This window comes from Mytilus californianus, unplaced genomic scaffold (assembly GCF_021869535.1).
Source record: "Mytilus californianus isolate M0D057914Y unplaced genomic scaffold, xbMytCali1.0.p SCAF_10, whole genome shotgun sequence".
Lineage (NCBI taxonomy): Eukaryota > Metazoa > Mollusca > Bivalvia > Mytilida > Mytilidae > Mytilus > Mytilus californianus.
Genome location: NW_026262582.1, coordinates 50,437,834 through 50,456,214, shown reverse-complemented (window position 1 = coordinate 50,456,214; position 18,381 = coordinate 50,437,834). Strand labels below are relative to the sequence as shown.

The 18,381-nt window shown below is 33.5% G+C and overlaps 1 protein-coding gene across 1 annotated transcript in view; it reads right to left on the bottom strand.

Moving 5' to 3' along the window:
* LOC127718773 (protein FAM91 homolog) overlaps window positions 1-18,381 on the bottom strand; it is a 37,056-nt gene that overhangs the window by 10,108 nt on the left and 8,567 nt on the right. Inside the window, exons 3-6 of the mRNA XM_052224822.1 lie at window positions 15,267-15,336; window positions 6,650-6,735; window positions 3,940-4,257; window positions 2,832-2,858 (exon numbers count right to left, since the gene is read on the bottom strand). Coding sequence (XP_052080782.1) covers window positions 2,832-2,858; window positions 3,940-4,257; window positions 6,650-6,665 — 361 coding nt within the window. The 5' untranslated portion in view covers window positions 6,666-6,735; window positions 15,267-15,336. The remainder of the gene's footprint in view (window positions 1-2,831; window positions 2,859-3,939; window positions 4,258-6,649; window positions 6,736-15,266; window positions 15,337-18,381) is intronic.

The window sequence follows — 18,381 nt, the reverse complement described above, 5'->3', positions numbered from 1 at the left end:
TCTATTGTAACGAGTTATAATTTTAGCTTAACACCAGCAAGGATCCTTTAAAACAAGATCTAATACAAAAGAGTGTTTACATTTTAATATATTTGGAGGATATACAGGCTTTCATTAAAGAAGACTTAGTGATGTCATAGATTTTAACGAACGTAATCAATGCATCACTGGTAAATTATTAAATCAAGGATTTCGTTACCATAAATTACATAAAACTTTTGCTAAGTTCTTTCATAGATACAAAGATTTGATTAGTAAATTTGGCTGTAGTTGTAGAAAACTGATTAAAACGGTATTTCACATCTTAAATTTTACGGTAATATTGTACTTAAAGCGCGGAAATCACTATTTGATCCGTGTAAACTCATCGAACCTTTAAACAAACTTATTAGTAAAGGTTATCTTACCAATGTTGTAGTTAGATCTTTGAATATAGTTTACATTGGCACTAATATCGATTTTGTCATCAGCAAATTAAAACATAACTAAATTTGTATTTTTTTCAAGCGGGATGTATAAAGACGCACCCACGTTCGTTTAGATCTATAAAGAGGTTAAACTCCTAACTATCCTACTGTCTGTCGATACATTTATTTTTGGCATTGCACTAGTCATGTCTTCTTCGACTGTCCATGACGTTAAAATACTAAATCCCTGGGATGTGTTTTAGTTGATTTTAGTCTCTGATGCATGATTTTTTATTATTAATTGTTTTGGCTTTTAACTATCTGTCAGTAACTGCGAGTACTCTCAAATTGTACGTTCTTGTTTATTTGACCTGTTGATACTAATTGTATTGCTTTTTTGTTATTTAATGTTATTCAGGTTTATATCTGGTCTATATACCAGCTTTGATAAGTGTTTGGTAAAACTATAAATTTTCACTTCGTACTATGAACATCAAAATTATTTATTTTGTAAAAATATTTCCTTTCTCTATTGGTACTGTACACGTATACCTAACAACAAAATTATTTTCATTTACCTCTGTTTAAAGTTATTGCAAATGGCTGATATTTTTGTTCGAGCATATTGTTTTTCTTTAATTGTTTAACATTTCTTACCGATATAACATGTTACTTTTATTATTCTTCCCTTATTTATTTTGTATTTACATTGTGTCATAGGTCAAATTTATTCGTTCAGTGTATGTTCAATGGTGTTAATATGTCCTTTGATTTAGTTAAGCTATTTCAGTTGATATTTTATAGTGTGTCTTTCTATGTTGTGATGTTACACTTTTGTTTCAGAAAAAGGGTGAAGGTTTGGTACCATTAAAACGTTTAACCCCGCTGCATTTGTTTGCACCTGTCCTAAGTCAGGAATCTGATGTTCAGTAGTTGTCGTTTGTTGATGTGGTTCATAAGTGTTTCTCGTTTCTCGTTTTTTATATAGATTAGACCGTTGGTTTTCCCGTTTGAATGGTTTTACACTAGTAATTTTTTTGGGGCCCTTTATAGCTTACTGTTCGGTGTGAGCCAAGGCTCCGTGTTGAAGACCGTACTGTGACCTATAATTGTTTATTTTTATAAATTTTGACTTGGATGGAGAGTTGTCTCATTGGCACTCATACCACATCTTCTTATATCTATTTAGTATGTAAACTAAAGAAAACTATCATGCTGAACTGGCTTTAAATTAAGTTATCACTAATAATGAACACTGCCCTTTCCTGGATCTTGATATGTATATATTTAACGGGAATATAATATAAATATCAGTATATTTAACCAGAAGCTTGTTGCAAAAAAAAAAAAATACGATAAAAGATATGATTTTTCATTTTCTATTGTTTATTATACATTTTAAGAAGGTACCATTTTCTTGCGATTTCAAATGTTTTGGCAATTCAACCATTTCCAGGATCATTTGTATAACACATCTTTTGGGAATTTTCGGTCCTCAATGCTCTTCAACTTTGTACTTGTTTGGCTTTATCACTATTTGATCTGAGCGTCACTGATGATTGGATTAGTTTTGATTACCATTGATCAACTCACTGGATTGTGTCAAATGTCCGAACAGGTGGTAATTAAATTAGCAAATTTAGGTATGTGGAATGCCCTCAACGGCGATTTTCGATCATCGACGATGACAAATTATTTGATAAGTATTACATAATTATACTCTTACATGTACATAGATACTCGTGTATTGTCGGATTTATCAAATTTCGATAAATGTACTTAAGTTTAACTTAACAATTTCAAAGTCCGCCCTTAAGGCTCGAGCTTTAAAATTCGATACTTTAAATATGTCGATTGCATATATCCGATAATGCACTAATACGATGTAAGAATCTTTAATTAACGAATGAATTGTCCGTCAAAAAATATTACACAGGGGTTTTTGGTATCACGGACGTCGTGGTAATAAATATTATATTCAACGTTCCAAACATGTCGTTATTCTCCTAATATCCGTACAAACCTTTAAACAGAAAGGATATACTTATGCTACTATTGTCCGGTCATTGAGGATTTTAGTTTTCATGATAAATATTGATTTACTTATTGAGGTCTCACAAATCCATTTTAACCTCGTCGGATTTATGTGTCGCAAATCCTGAACGTTGGCCCATTGTCAGTCTTGAATTTCTTTTTCTATTTTGATTCGTTTTTCATGCTTACATGTCTTTGAGTTAAGCGTTGCACCCATTTTTATTATTAGCCAGCTGAAGCATGCCTCCGGGTGCGGAATTTTCCTTTCTGTAAACATTTACAAGAAGAAAATTTGCCTAAATACTAAACAGAGAGACAAAAAAATACCAGACGGATATTCAAAAATCATAAGTCGAAATAAACTGACTATGCACTTATTATGTTACTTACCTTTCATTTTTAATGTCTTTGATTTAGCTAAGGAAAAACAAAATAAAAACGTAAGTAACGATAAACTTATCAGTATATAATAGTATATTAGTATCAGGTTCTGTATTGCGTCATGAAATAAAAAACGTAAAACTAATATTGCAGCTAGCAACCAACGACAATTACCAGATTAAATGCTCTTTGGCCGAAACTGGTTAACAGTACATGAGGTAAGGCATTTTTGCTAACTTTGGATAATCTAGTACCGGCACAAAGTAAACGTAAACAGTGAATTTGCAAATATAAATTGATACGGAATTAACTAATATAGTTGTACTAAGAGTACGCGCAATTAATGGTAGTTAGTTCAAAAGCCAACTGACACATAAACTATGTTTCATAAAACGAAAAATATCAAGTTGGCTTTGCATAATATCAAAGACCATTGTTTTGATTTTTAGTGATAGATAAAAGTCCTTGTTCATGGAAAATAGTCAGTTGTAGATATGTGTCCATCATGTAAAGGTATACTTACAGACAATATGTTCAAGATTAAGAATTTGAAAACAAATATATATACTGTAATGCTTCAAATACAGGCAGATTTAAAGTACTAGTACCTGAACCAAGAAACACATTCATCTACAAAAATCTAATACGAAATATTTTTAGCGTCCTTATCACAGAACAAAATTGTTAGATATGACAAATGCTCTCCGAAACATCTGTTCGAGCTATAACCATCTGTTTTGTCAGCAATTAAACGAAACAAATTTCTGAAAGAGATGCTTTCAAACTATATACAATATACTTTATGGCAGATGCGTATTTAATCATATGACAACGACGGTTATTCTTAAGTTTTAAAATTAGACAGATTTGAAAAATTTTCCAAAATTTGTTGTAAAAAATGGACACAGAGATTAATAATACGTTATACAATCTGTGTGAATACAAAATATTTCACTTAAAATGTGGAACCGGTCTCTCTTACTTTTTCTGAACAGTTTTAGGTTTGGGTTTTGTCGCACAGTCACTTGTGTTTGGTTTTTTTTTTTCATCTTTTGACTCAGTTTGAAGTACTTGAATTATTTATATTGCTTATTTTAATTAGTGTTATATTTCTTACGTATTTCAACAGACACCGAAAATCTAGGATCTTTTTTGCCGCGTCCATTTGCACAGGTCCAATTTCTGTTAACATCCGTTTCTTCGACTTTTACTTCAAATACCGTTGTATTTGTACTGTTGTCGTAGTCAATATGACCATAACCAGCTACACTTTCACAAGAAATTGTAAAAACAACATGACAAAATGCTACAGTATCATCCTTTGAATTGTAAATAAAAATTCCATTTCCAGGTTTGTCAACCATGCATTTAAAAATAACCATGCCTTCGCTGAAATCCCATTCAAAATCTATTGACCTATTTGTAGCAGTGATACCTAAAAAAAGAAATAAAAATTTCAATTGGTTTAACATGTTTAATGTTTTATTTATTGTTAACCTTAGTTTAATACACATTTTTTTGGTAAAATTACTGAATAGCAACCACTCTAATTTAGTCATTCACTGTAAAGTATAAACTCATATTAGATATTAGATGACAAACGTATGCAATAAAATGCACCTTTCTGATCAGACAAACATCTATTTTAAAGGGGCACTAGCTACGAGATATGAACAAAATAGAAAATGATTTTGTTTTGTTCAATCATTTATATAAGTGAAATGATGAAATAATAATTCGTTTTTACCAACCAATTTAGTTTATTTGGTCAAAATCAGCAAAGAAACATTGCTGATGAATCATTCACATGCAAGTGAATAATTCGGCCACATTGAATCTGTATTCATGTGACCTTCAATTTAACCCAATAGCTTAGATTACAAGGAGAGGAATGTCAACATTGAAAGTGATACAAAGGTGAACCATTTCGTTGACTGATTCTATCCACAATACGTTAAAATCATTCTTATACAGGTACAACGATAATTAACTTTTTATCTAACCTATAACATAAAATCACTTGAAAAAACCTAATGCACGATGTTGCTATTTATTCATGTTTATGATTATGTTTATATCAGGTTATATGACAATCGGCAGTCTCCGGTGGTCATCTCAATAGTAGATGAGATGGCGTCTAGACTAAAATACACACGAAATTCAGATAAATATTATGAATACATGCTTTATTAACTGTTTATTTCAGACTTATTGTAATTTAAATATACGTTCCAGTACGTTATAAATCAAATATGTAACTTTATGCTATGGTACAAAAATCAGCCAAAAAAATCGATTTGTTTCGGTCCAGATGACTTCTAAAATGTTTATATCATTGAAAAATCTCCAAATTATCTCCCTTTGGTGCAAAAAATGCCATTAGTTTGCATTAAAACTGAAATATCTTTTTTAACTCATCGGTGACATTTTTTTTTAATTATTTTTTTTAAATAAGCTGTACTTAAACTATATAATTGTAAAATGTAAGCGATTTCTGTAATTTAGTTCTTTTTATATTTTGATATGACGTCTGTTTTGACTATTAGTGCAACAGAAAAAAAAGTACCTTACCAAAAATGCATGCTTCTTTCGAAGTCAGATTGTGAGCTTAAATGAACGGTAACCCCATTATTTTATTTTATTTTTCTATTAAGTATATGATCAAGTTCATTTATAGAAAAAAAATAGCGAAATCCTATATTAAAAAAAAAATGATTTATACCCTCGACCCACCTTAAATCAAATCGATGTACATGAATTTGACAGCTAGTGCCACTTTAAAGAATAAGAAGTGTTAGGATTAAATACAGTTTCCATATGATCAATGAGTTTGTTGCATAATCAATTAGGTCTTTCAATATTTCTAAACGATTCCTGAAACAACTTTTTTATTCAAGAAGTTATTCATTTTAAATGAAGTGTAATTCAGAATGAACAATTGTTTCCTAGATGATCAAACATTTTGTAGTATCAATTTTGATGTTAAAAGAATAGTTGGTACATTTTAAGGAAAAAAAAACAACATTAGATTTATAAAACAATGTTTATGAAATAATGAATAACGCATAAGAGTACAATATTACAGTTGAATAAGACCCGTTATTTTGGCCAATTTAATTGCAACCATTCTAATATTTTCAAACCTTTCAAAATGATGGGTAAACGAGGTTGATATAATCTTAACACTTGTGCAGAAAAGTCACTTTTGAGATTGAATAATTTGATCTGATATCTTACATTTTAAAACAGGTTTTGATCAAGACAAACAAACGCCAAGGTCGTATCCAAAACAATGTTATGCCTATTAGCATCTCGATACCATACATTTTCGACCAAAATATTTTTTTGAGTATATATTTAAAAGTTAATGACAAAGTCTAAAGCAAAAAAGCTTATTGTTATGTTGATGTTATTTTGCACTAAAAGCCATAACTTTGCAAATAAATAATTCGATATTCAAAAATGTATGTAATGATGTGTCATTGCTTAACATTTTGTGAACATTAGACATTATGATAAAGGTTAACGCGTTCTACTTATTCTTAATTACAAGGTATGCAAGTTTATGTTCCTTCCAATGTCTTTCTGTTTTTTTGCATTAGGCAATGTGTGTTGCCTCTACTGTAATTGTATTTCTACCTGTTCTCAATGTTCTATTCTTACATCTCGATGTTTAGTATCAATAAATTTATTGAATGTTATAATAACTAACACACTATTATTAAGGATTAATGTTCTTAAAAAACATTTGTAGCTGTGGGCGTCGCAAAATAATACACTGAAAGTTCTGATACTTTATTCATGTCGCAATTGTCAAATAAACATACAGTGCATCGCATACATTCACCCAGTTGTCTAACATTATACAAAGTTCATGGACTAGTATACGTTGTTTCGCAGGTTTACGTAAGAACTGAAAGTAAACAAAAAAGAACCATAAATAATTTTCAATGCAAAACCCTGTTGCACACCAAATATATAAACAAATCGCAGTATAACCTAACAAATATCATTATGACTATGCGAATATATCAATTATGCATATTAAAAGACATTTATTACATTAATAACGTTCAAATTACCTCTTTAGGCCATTAACATGTCAAAATTTGTGTAGCATCGTGATTCGTTTACAGGAATCTGATGTATCGGGGAAAGAAACGCCGATTTACTACTTAGCTTCTAATCGTAATATGTATCTTACTCTTAATCAATGTACGACGGTAACATGGCTCCCCAAAATTAATGTTTAATTTTTCAAAATATCAAAAAGTCTTATATCCACTATACTACCATTATGGACATCGCATCCTAAATGTCATCAAGCTCCTCGGTGGGGACTTCCTCGGTTTCCCCTACTTCTAATATTAACACTAATTTCTGAATCGGCCTATCTAATTCCTGAAGAGGTGACTTCCTCCTTCCATTATTGTCAATTTGAGCACCTATCGTAACCCGCACTTTTCTAACAAGCCCATCCTCATCTACGTGTGCTGTGTTGATCTTCCCAAGATGCCACTGATTTCGCGCGGCTTGTTCATCTTTGATTATTACTTTATCGCCGACTTTCAAATTTCGTCTCGGAGCAGTCCACTTCTTTCTAGATTGTAGATTAGACAAATACTCCTTTCTCCATCTATTCCAAAACTCGTTTGCTAAGAACTGAACTCGCCTCCAGCGTTTTCGAGAGTAAATATCACTTCTTTGAAATTGTCCAGGCGGAGGAAGAATAATCTTCGACTTCATCGTAAGTATATGATTTGGCGTTACGGGTTCCTCTGATAAGGGATCATTCAAATTGCCAAGAGTTAAAGGACGGCTGTTCACAATTGCTGCGGCTTCGCACATAAAAGTTCTCAAAGATTCATCGTCCAATTGTGTACCAGATTGATGCATTAGTGACGCAAGAACATTTCTAACTGACCGGATTTGGCGTTCCCAAACTCCACCCATATGACTAGCAGATGGGACATTCATTTTGAACTCTACAAAATCACACCCTTCATTCGAAAGAAATTGTCTTATACTTTTATCGTCCATTTCTGAATAAGCTTCCCGCAGTTCTCGTTCCGCACCTACAAAATTGCTTCCTCTATCTGATCTTAGATGTCTTACAGGGCCACGTATGGCTATAAATCTACGCAACGCGTTTATGAATGAACTGGTATCAAGAGAATTTGCTGTCTCTATATGTACTCCTCGGCATGATAGACACGTAAACAAGACACCATAGCGTTTAAGTTCTTTACGTCCTTCTTTAATGTACCACGGTCCAAACAAATCAACTCCACTATAAGTGAAAGGCGGTACCGGATGAAGTCTGTCAATCGGTAAGTCAGCCATTTTCTGTTCTTGAGTATTACTTCTATGTTTTCTACAAGTAACGCATGTTGATAGATATTTAGAAACGGCAGTACTACAACCAATTATCCAAAATCCGTTCGCACGTATTTCATTTATTGTCATGCCTCTTCCTTGGTGTTCGGCTTTCTCGTGGAAATGTCGTATGATTAGTTCTGTTACGTGTGAATGTCTTGGAATGATCACTGGATGTTTAACTGCTAAGTTATACTCGGCTCGTCGAATACGACCACCAACTCTAATAATTCCATCCGAATCTAGAAACGGGTCTAACTTGTATAATGATGACGTTTGTTTCAAATTAACATTTCGAATTCGGGTTGAATGTCTATCTTCATAGGTTTTACCTACACCAATCGATTGTAAAACAACTATTTCTTCGTTAAATGACGATGCTTGCAATTGTTTGATAATTTCAATCTCTGCACGTTGCATGTCGTTTACGCACAATTTACTCTCGGGTGAATTGTTTTTACTCTTATTCTGTGATCGAAGTGTGTCCTTTAGTTTTAAGCAAATGCTAACGGCTCGCTTTGCGTGATTCCAATTAGAAAAATATTCCAAGCGTTCAATCAGAGACGCAAATTCAATAACATCCATCTTAGTAGAAAATGCTTTCACCATCCGTATTTCGGGGTCATTAAGTGTCAAATCGGGTTTATTCGCATCTGCGTCGAATGATTGAAGTGTCCATAAAAATTTCGGTCCGGTAAACCAATTCGAGTTCGTCACCAAATCATTTGCACTTGCCCCTCGTGAGGCTACATCTGCAGGGTTTTCCTTCGTGTCTACATATTTCCACTGTGATGGACTAGAGTGTTCTCTAATCTGTTGCACTCGATTTGCTACAAATACATAAAATCTTCGGTTGTCGTTCGCAATATAACCGAGAACGATATTGCTATCAGTCCAAAACCACTCAGTAACGTTCTCGTATCGAAGTTCTTGTTTCAGTGGTTGACTTATTCTGACTGATACTAGAGCGGCTGACAATTCCAAACGAGGAATTGTTAATGAACGACGTGGAGTAACTCTGGCTTTTCCCATTAGAAGTGTACAATGAATAAGTCCATTTTCATCAATTAATCGGAGGTACGAGCATTGTCCATAACCTAAAGTGCTAGCATCAGAAAAATGATGAAGTTCGCATACTGTTATATTTCCAAAGTCTTTCGGTTTTACACATCTCTGAATGCCTAGCTGCGCTAGATTCTGAATGTCATTTCGCCACTGTTGCCATCTTTGTATCAAAGTTTCAGAAGGCGGTTCGTCCCAATCAATTTGATCGCTACAACATTCTTGTAGAATCTGTTTTCCAAGAAGTACGAAAGGAGAAAGAAATCCCAAGGGATCATACACGGAACTTAACGTTGAAAGTATTCCTCGTCTCGTGAGTGGTTTATTCGTAAGTTCAATGCGAAATTGAAAAGAATCGGATTCGATACACCACTGTATGCCTAGAGTCTTTGTAATCGGCAGTTTGTCATTTAATAAATCTAAGTTCTTTAGACCCTTTGCTCTATCTTCGATCGGTATTTGATTCAAAACGTCTTTTGAGTTTGACTAAAACTTGTGCAATCTTAAACCTCCTTTGTTACACATATCCTGACTTCGTTTGACTAAGCTTACAGCGTCATCGACGGAAGCAACAGACTTCAAACCGTCATCTACGTAAAAATCATTTCGCAAAAAGTCTGAAATATCTGATCCAAACTCATCTTCGTAATCGTCAGCAACTCTTTTCAGACCAAAGTTGGCACAACCCGGAGATGAAGCGGCTCCAAATAAGTGTACGTTCATACGATATTCTATAGGATCTCCATGAAGATTGTCGTCTTTCCACCACAAAAATCTTAAATAGTCTCTATGATCTTTATTAACGTTGAACTGAAGAAACATTTGTTCAATATCACAAATCACGGCGATTTGTTCTTTCCGAAATCTACACAGTACTCCAATAAGAGTGTTCGTTAGGTCAGGTCCTTGTAGCAAATGATCATTCAAAGAATGATCTTGATATCTAGCACTACAGTCAAATACAACACGCACCTTGTCAGGTTTTTGGGGATGGTATACCCCATGATGAGGTATATACCATACATGACCATCGATATCCTGTTCAGACGATTCAACCTTTTCTACATATCCCTTTTCGATAAAGTCATTCATGCTTGTAAAATAATGATTACGATATGTTTTATCCCTCTGAAGACGTCCTTTCAATTGATTTAAACGTGTTACTGCAATATTCTTGTTGTTCGGTAGAATAGGCGGGTTTTTATCTTTAAACGGCAGTGGCATAACATAATGTCCATTTTCAACACTTATTCCTTCATTAAGAATAGAAATGAATCTTTTATCATCAAAAGAAAATGAAATCTTGTCAATGTTTCTATCTGAAAAGTCAAGTTCCATCATGCGGGCGACTTCACTTGGAATTATTTCCTTAACGCTCGAACCAAACAAAAAGTAAACATGTTCTGGATCTCTACTTTTATTTCCTCTAATCGATAACTCATTCGGAACCTCGAGAGCTAGAGTTCGGTGACTGAATCCTATCAAGTCGCAGTTGTCTATTTGCAAGGGATCAACAATACCAACGATTCCCCATCCTAAATCTGTTTTTTGTCCATACGGTCCGTTATCAATTGAAGGTATGACCTCACGTGGAATAAGTGCACGAGGACAATTGTAACCAATCAATAGTCCAAACTCACAATCTCTGACGGGCATCAACTTTCCTGCAAGGTGTTCTAAATATGACCATCGACGTGCCATATCAGCTGTCGGAATATGAGATCGGTTTGCTGGCATGATGTCACGTGTAAATACGTTTGGAAGCGTTATTTTAACTTCACTGTCAAATCCCCTAACCATTAGACCTTTTATTTTACGACTGTCAACTATATGATTTTCTGCATGCATTGTAGAAAGTGAGAGTTTAACATCTGTTCCACTGAGTCCTAACGCACGGCGTGTTTCATCTAAAACAAAAGTAGTGTCCGACTGTGTGTCTAGTAAAGCATAAACGAGTCTTTCATTCTCGGGATCGTCTGAATGCGACACATAAACTGGCACAATCATAGAACTTTTGCAACTTGCTTTTGTATTGTTCATGAATACGGCTCCGGTCTGTGACTTACAATTTTCCACGGAGCCAGTTTCGAACGGTTTATCCTTGTTGACGGAAATGATCGGTTTTTGAAAGTCACCATGTAAAGACGTCGGATGAAACCTTGAACATACCTCACACTTTTTACGTTTTTGACATTTCTTCGATGTATGTCCGTACCCAAGACAACCAAAACAAAGTCCCTTTTCTTTTGCAAAGTTCTTTCGCAAAGTTCTTTCGCTCGTTCACTGATTTCCCAAGAAACTGATAACATGAATCGATGAAATGACCAGTTTTCTTACAGAATGTACATGTTTGATCCTTGTTGTAACTGTTATTGTTTTTATCAGGCACTCGCGAAGTTTCTGTTGCAAGAACGTTTCTACGCTGATTATCATATTTACCACGCTGAAATCGATTTGTCTTAAACTTGTCACTAGTGCTATTCGTAGTTTCTGATCTGACCGACTGTATCGACGTTACCGGGTCGTTTGCTATGATTGCTTCCTTTTCTACAAAATCTACAAACGTTTGAAATGAAGGAAATTCACGCTTATCTTCTTTGTGCTTCGCAACGATTCTGGACCATCGTGTTACAACCCAATCCGGTAGTTTTGACAAAAGTTTTCGATTTTCTCTATTGTCGTTTAGCGCGTTCAATGTTCCCATAGTTTTCATCGCAGACAAACACTGTTTAAGAAAGTCGGAAAATTTCCTTAGAGCAATATTGTCTCTATACAGTAATTTCGGCCAATTATCGAGTCTATCACGGAATGCATTACTGATAATAAACGGATCACCGTATCTCTTCTCAAGGAGTTCCTTTGCATCATCGTAAGCGTCTTTGAATAGACAATACTAGAAAGTTTTCAATAACCTCTCGCACTGAATCTCCGACATACTTTCGCAAGTAATGTATACGTTCAAACGTCGGAATTTTTCGTTGTTCAATAAGAGTTTGGAATGATGATTTCCACGCAGGATATTTTAAAGGATCACCAAAAAAGACCGATGGTTCGGGTGGCGGCAGCCTACTAAGACTCACTTGTTCGGCTAGTGATTTCGTAAGGTCTTCAATTTGAACGTATTGTCCTGTAACATTAGCATTGTTTACATTCTGAGGTACAAATGTTATAGCTGATGGATTAAGAGTTGCGGAACTTACGCTTGTCACAACTGGAGCCGATTTTACGTTGGTTACTATTGGTTCAGAACGCGTGTGTGTCACTACTGGCACGGAACTTACACTTTGTACGAATGACTGACTTACATTCAATGCAGACTGATCTAATATTAATTGACGGACTTTGGGTGTAGGCTTAGCTTGCCTAGATTGATCGACATTTGAGACGATTTGACCTTGACCTTGTAGACTTACAGTCGGGACAGAATGACCTTGAACTGGATACTTATAACTTATATGGTGTATTGGTTGAACTTGATCATGGTCAATATTCAACTTCTTCGGAACTGTTGACCTTGGCAGAGTAGTTACAAAATCATCATGCTCATCCTTAATATTTTCAATAATGTCAGTATCTACTTTAGCATCCGGATTAATGTGTTGAAGAAATTTATCGAGAATATTAGCTTCCGGAAGTGATCTCTTTAATTCATCTAAATCTGAGCCTTGACTAGCTTTATCGATTACATCTAGCTTGGCTTCTGTAGCCTCTAGTTCACGTATCGTTTGTATCCTTTCCAATTCTGTTTTCGCCTTCGCCTCGATTTCAATGTACTTTAATTTTGCCTTCAAGTCTGCGGCTCGCGAAGCAGTTTGTGACCGTTGTGATGCACTTGATCTATGTGAATGAGATGAATGACTAGACCTTGACTTACATGTATATGAACCTCTAGTTTCTACATTGTCTCTATCAATTTCCTGAACACGAGTCGTTATCCTTTTCATGAGATCTGCGTGATAGTTTTCACAAGTTTCGTATCGCTTAAATATCTCAGTTTCACTTTCACTAATTAATTCGGAATGACCATGTGACTCACTTTCATTTTCGATAAGATTCGATAATTGTTTATAAACACTTGTTAAATAATTCATATTTTCAACTAATATATTTCGATGTTCACGAATGATATTTGTGTCTTTTGTGTCACTTAATTGTACTTCTATTTTGTTTGACCATGACTTCCATGAGGAAACAGCCTTCCGAAAGTTTTTCTGTAAAGTATCAACTTGCCACAAAAAACCCTTATCGGTTAAACTTCGCTGTCGTGTGCTAGTACGAGTTACACCGCTAGCCTCACATATATCGCCCTCGACTTCGCCTCGGGACATCATGACTAATTATTTCAAAATTTCAAGTTATCAACAAAGGGATTTAAGCAACATAAAATCATTACCTATATATGATATCAATCAAATATGTAACCCTTTAAAATTCTAGCAAAATTTAAATGCATCATATTCAAAATAAGCATACGTTTTGTACCCATATGTTCATGCATTTCATCATGTTTAAACAGTTTTAAGAATCCTTATTATATACCCATATTCAATACTATCAAAAATCAAACATAATACAAAATATCAAAACATAGCAAATAAATCAATGCAATAAATCAATAATGAGTCAATATCTCTAGTAAAAGTTCTCTTCAACTATTCGGTCTTCTTTCTGTTGTTTCACGAATCACTCAAAATGTGTATTGTCAAAATCAATGTCTTGAATCTTTTCCATAACTTTACACCATACCACACTTTTACAGCATGCCTCATAAAAGTTCTGTCTACAATTATTACAGCATCAAAACGCATCGATCTGTAATTGTTCATCAAATGGATTCTTCCAATCTGTTTCGCAATAGTTTACACATCAGACAAGTCAATGATGCAGAGTTCTTACTGTAGCTCAACTTTTTAAGTGTGTGCATGAATTGATTAAATTTCTGATATTACTGCCATTATTAAAGTTTTATATAGTAAAGGTTTAAATAAGATGGCATAATATCGTTTGTAAGTTATATAACAAATGAGACGGATCCCTATCATAAAGACTAACATACACAGATTATAACAATAACACGGCGGTTCATTATGTTCTCCGAATCAAGTACTTATGTTTAGGGATGAAGTTTAATAACAATCTTTTCTAAAATACACATACATAAAAGGCAATGTCTAGGGTGTAGGGGGAAGATAAAACATGTAAATAAGGATATATTCAAATTTAAGACAGTTTTCAGGATTATGGATCAATTTAATGTTTCTTAATCAATATATTATATGTATTTTACACCTTTTTAATAAAGAAAAACACTTCCGCGAAAGTTCAAATCTGAGGCAAACATACAAATGTGACAAATGCATTTTAAATTTAAACAACTAAACAAAAGGTTTATCGAACTACATGTATTTATATTGAATCCTTATATTTGAAGAGTCATAGATTATGAAAAGCCATTTTTGTAGTCACGAAACTTAAAGCATCGATTGTTTTTTAATATAATAAAACAACTATTTTTTTATAAACAAATAATTAGTTTTTGTAAGAACCATTGTTTGGCTGTTTGGCCTACAATTTGTGAACATTTTTGAAACTGCCTTTTTAGGTTTTTTTTTTAATAACATTCCTTTTTTTGGATATTTCCATGTGAACTACCGACTCAATTTCTATTTCAATTGAACCGAATTTTCACGCACAATATGTCAGTTTCAAATTATAAAAGAGGTTAAAAATTGTTATCTGTGCAAATCCACATAATAGTTTTGATTTGAGATGAAAACTGATAAAACAAATCATTATCAGACACTAATAGATATCCACGGTTGTTTGCAGAAGACATTTCGTCATAGTCTTTGAAGCAATTCATTATTATATTTTAGACATATAAATACAAAGGAACACATTCGTCAGATTTGCGAAACATTCTTATAAAACAAATTTAGAAGTGTAAATAAATAAGTGTAGTTAGATGAGAAATATATTGAAAAGGGTTGTTTAAAACATAGTTACCTTTTATTAGTAGTGCACATGCAATTGCAGTATATATCATCGTAGCTTTTCTCCTGTTAGTTGGACTAATCTGAAATAAAATTGAGAATTGAAATGAGAAATGTGTCAAAGAGACAACAACCTAACCAAATAGCAGAAAACAGCCGAAGGCCATCAACACAGCGAGAAAATCCCGCACCGGAAGGCAAGCTTCAGCTGGCCCCTAATAAAAATATTTACTAGTTCTGTAATAATGGACGTCATACTAAACTCCAAATCGTACAAATGAACAAAAATTCAAAAGCATACAAGACTAATAAAGTCTCCTGACTTGGGACAGGCGCAAAAATGTGGCGGGGTAAAACATGTTTTGCGAGATCTCAACCCTCCCCTATATCTCTAGCCAATGTATAAAAAACAAACACACAGCAATACTCACTACAAACACTACTGAAAACATAGATGTATGTCATTTGTTACCTATTTTACCAGTTATACTGTATTTCTATGAATGTATGTACAAGCCTTTTTGTTGTATGTAGATATAAGAAGATGTGTATGGAATATTATAATTGCTGTTATCGACTTTCAAATCTGTTATTTTTAATTCATATACAGTTACGTATCACAAATTAACAAAAACAACAAAAAAATCGACATTTTTATACACGACGTTTAAATTGTAAAACAGATACAAAACTGGGTCTTGCTAAAAATGAAATTGATAAACCTTATGGATCGACAATAAATCCAAATATTTGAATATTGATTGGATTAATGTCCAGATATTTTTCATTCTATTTGGAATGTGAAATAAGAAAGAAGCAACAACCAAAAGAAACATGTGAACGACAAACCAACTGTTTGAAAAGAAGAAAAATCACATATAAACCAACGACTGACTGCCCTGGTAGATAACAAAATAGATGTTTTTTTTATTCCGGACGATAACGTTTGATTTTGTCAGTTTTTAGGGATTTTCCTTTCTTTAACTTTAAATACATTGGCCTTCGGTATTTTGTTATAAAATTAGTTTTTGTAACAACCATTGCTGGCCTGAAATTACCTAACAAAGATATTAATTAGTTTCCATTGTTTGATCTGATTTAATACTAATATATTTCACAGCATCCCCAAGTAAGGTATATATCTGCTTTGTTTCTGACTACTCAAAGCATTAGAATGCATTCGATAAGAGTAAAATGAATTAAGGAGTGGTGGTATAATTGAGATTCGAACATCTATAGGTTGCACTATGTAAATACAGCTATCTCATTAGCCACGCCTCTTTTGGTGAGATAAATAATATTCAAAGATATGTTTATTTGTTAACGTACTGGTTCCCAGATATAATCTCTGTGTTTCATCTCATAGAGACATCACTTGGGAATGCTGCCAGTATAGAAAAACATGGTAGCGCCTAAAATTTAATTCATAGGAGGTCCAATAGTGGAGGTAGGGGTAGTATAGAATTTAAGTATAAGTTTAGAAGTTCAGAGCATATAAATGTTGAAAATATGCCGCACAGCCTTATATTTCAACCTTTGAATAAAATAGTAGTGTCTATCAACTTTCCGTTGTAAGATATAATTTGTCACGGAACTTCAGAGTAAAAGTGGCACAGTTTAAGCCGCAAAAGGGAGTTCCTACGGAAATTGCATTGTCTATCTTTAAAGAATTGCAACTTATATAGGGTTGGAAAAAATGAACATATAGAATTTCACCAAATCTGGTTTATATCAGAGATTTAAATGAAATTAGCTCAAATACAATGTTTGAAGAATATTGCATGAAGATTGAAAAAATCCTGGGACTTAGCTATGATGACTCAGCATAAATTCACAGTTCACAGTATGCATAGGTTCCTTAAAGGCTTAAATTCAAGATAAATTCTTAATGTATGCATATTTGTAATTTGAATTGGTTAGAAGTGCTTATATTTACTCTTCGCAGTCATTGAAACTCATAGATCCTTCCTGAATATTGTTTTGGTGGTGTTTTTGTTCTGTCGATAACCAAAAAGTAAGCCGTTATACCTGAATGTGCTTATTTGTGACCACGGCATAAAAAAATACAAGCTAAAAATTCAAAAATACCTCAATAAAACTTACAATAGTGTGTTTTATCCTAAATATGTACTGAATATTCCATATTTACAGAAAAAGCAGAATAATTTGGCAAATGTGAGGGCCAAGTGGCAAAAAAAACTAAAGAAAAATGCCTCCCCTTTTGGTCACAAAACAGACAATGTAACCTGTAAATGTATGATTTTATTATTTTAAAGGTCTTTTCTATAGGAAACAATAACTGTGCTTTAAAATTGTGCAAAAACAGATGTGAGCAGTCAGTTCTTTAAAACTTATGTAAAGTAATACATTAGTCTGGTAAACTCATTAATACAACATTTGAAAATATGGCGCTGTTTGAACACTTCTAGTTCATATATTAGCTAAATTATGTTAGATATATTGTTAGAAATGGTATTGTTGTGACAACATTTCTACACTGACTATTTGAGGTAGAACTTGTTAATTTTAATTGACAAATAGGCATACAGAAATATGTGGACTTGGGACAAAGGCATAGTGGGAGATATAAGCAAGCAAAATCGAGAGAATTGTGCAAATGATGATACAAGCATGAAAATTAGCACAAAGCATCATTATTATACACTTTTTAAGAAATAAACTGCTGGTCATAACAAACAATCTTTTTTTCCAGATGACCACGGCCATGGATGTTTTTTCCAGTTCGAAAATACTTATTTTTCTTTGAAACTTTTTTCTTTGACCTTCTTTTAGTAAAAAATATTATCAGGTTTGGTGGCTAAATTCCTTACATTTGACGTAGATACTAGAAATACATATTTGACTCTTCAGGGTTTGCACATGCGCGAAAATGTAACAAACATTTGAACTTTTTACTATATACTTAGGGCTTTGGATTTTTAACAATATTATGAATTGGTTTGATAACATAAATTACATGTTTTGTATTCCCGTTTGAGTGGTTTTACACTAGTAATTTTATGGGGCCCTTTATTGCTTGCTGTTCGGTGTGAGCCAAGGCTCCGTGTTGAAGACCGTACTTTGAGCTATAATGAACGCACTTCCCTACATTTTGACCTTTGAATAAA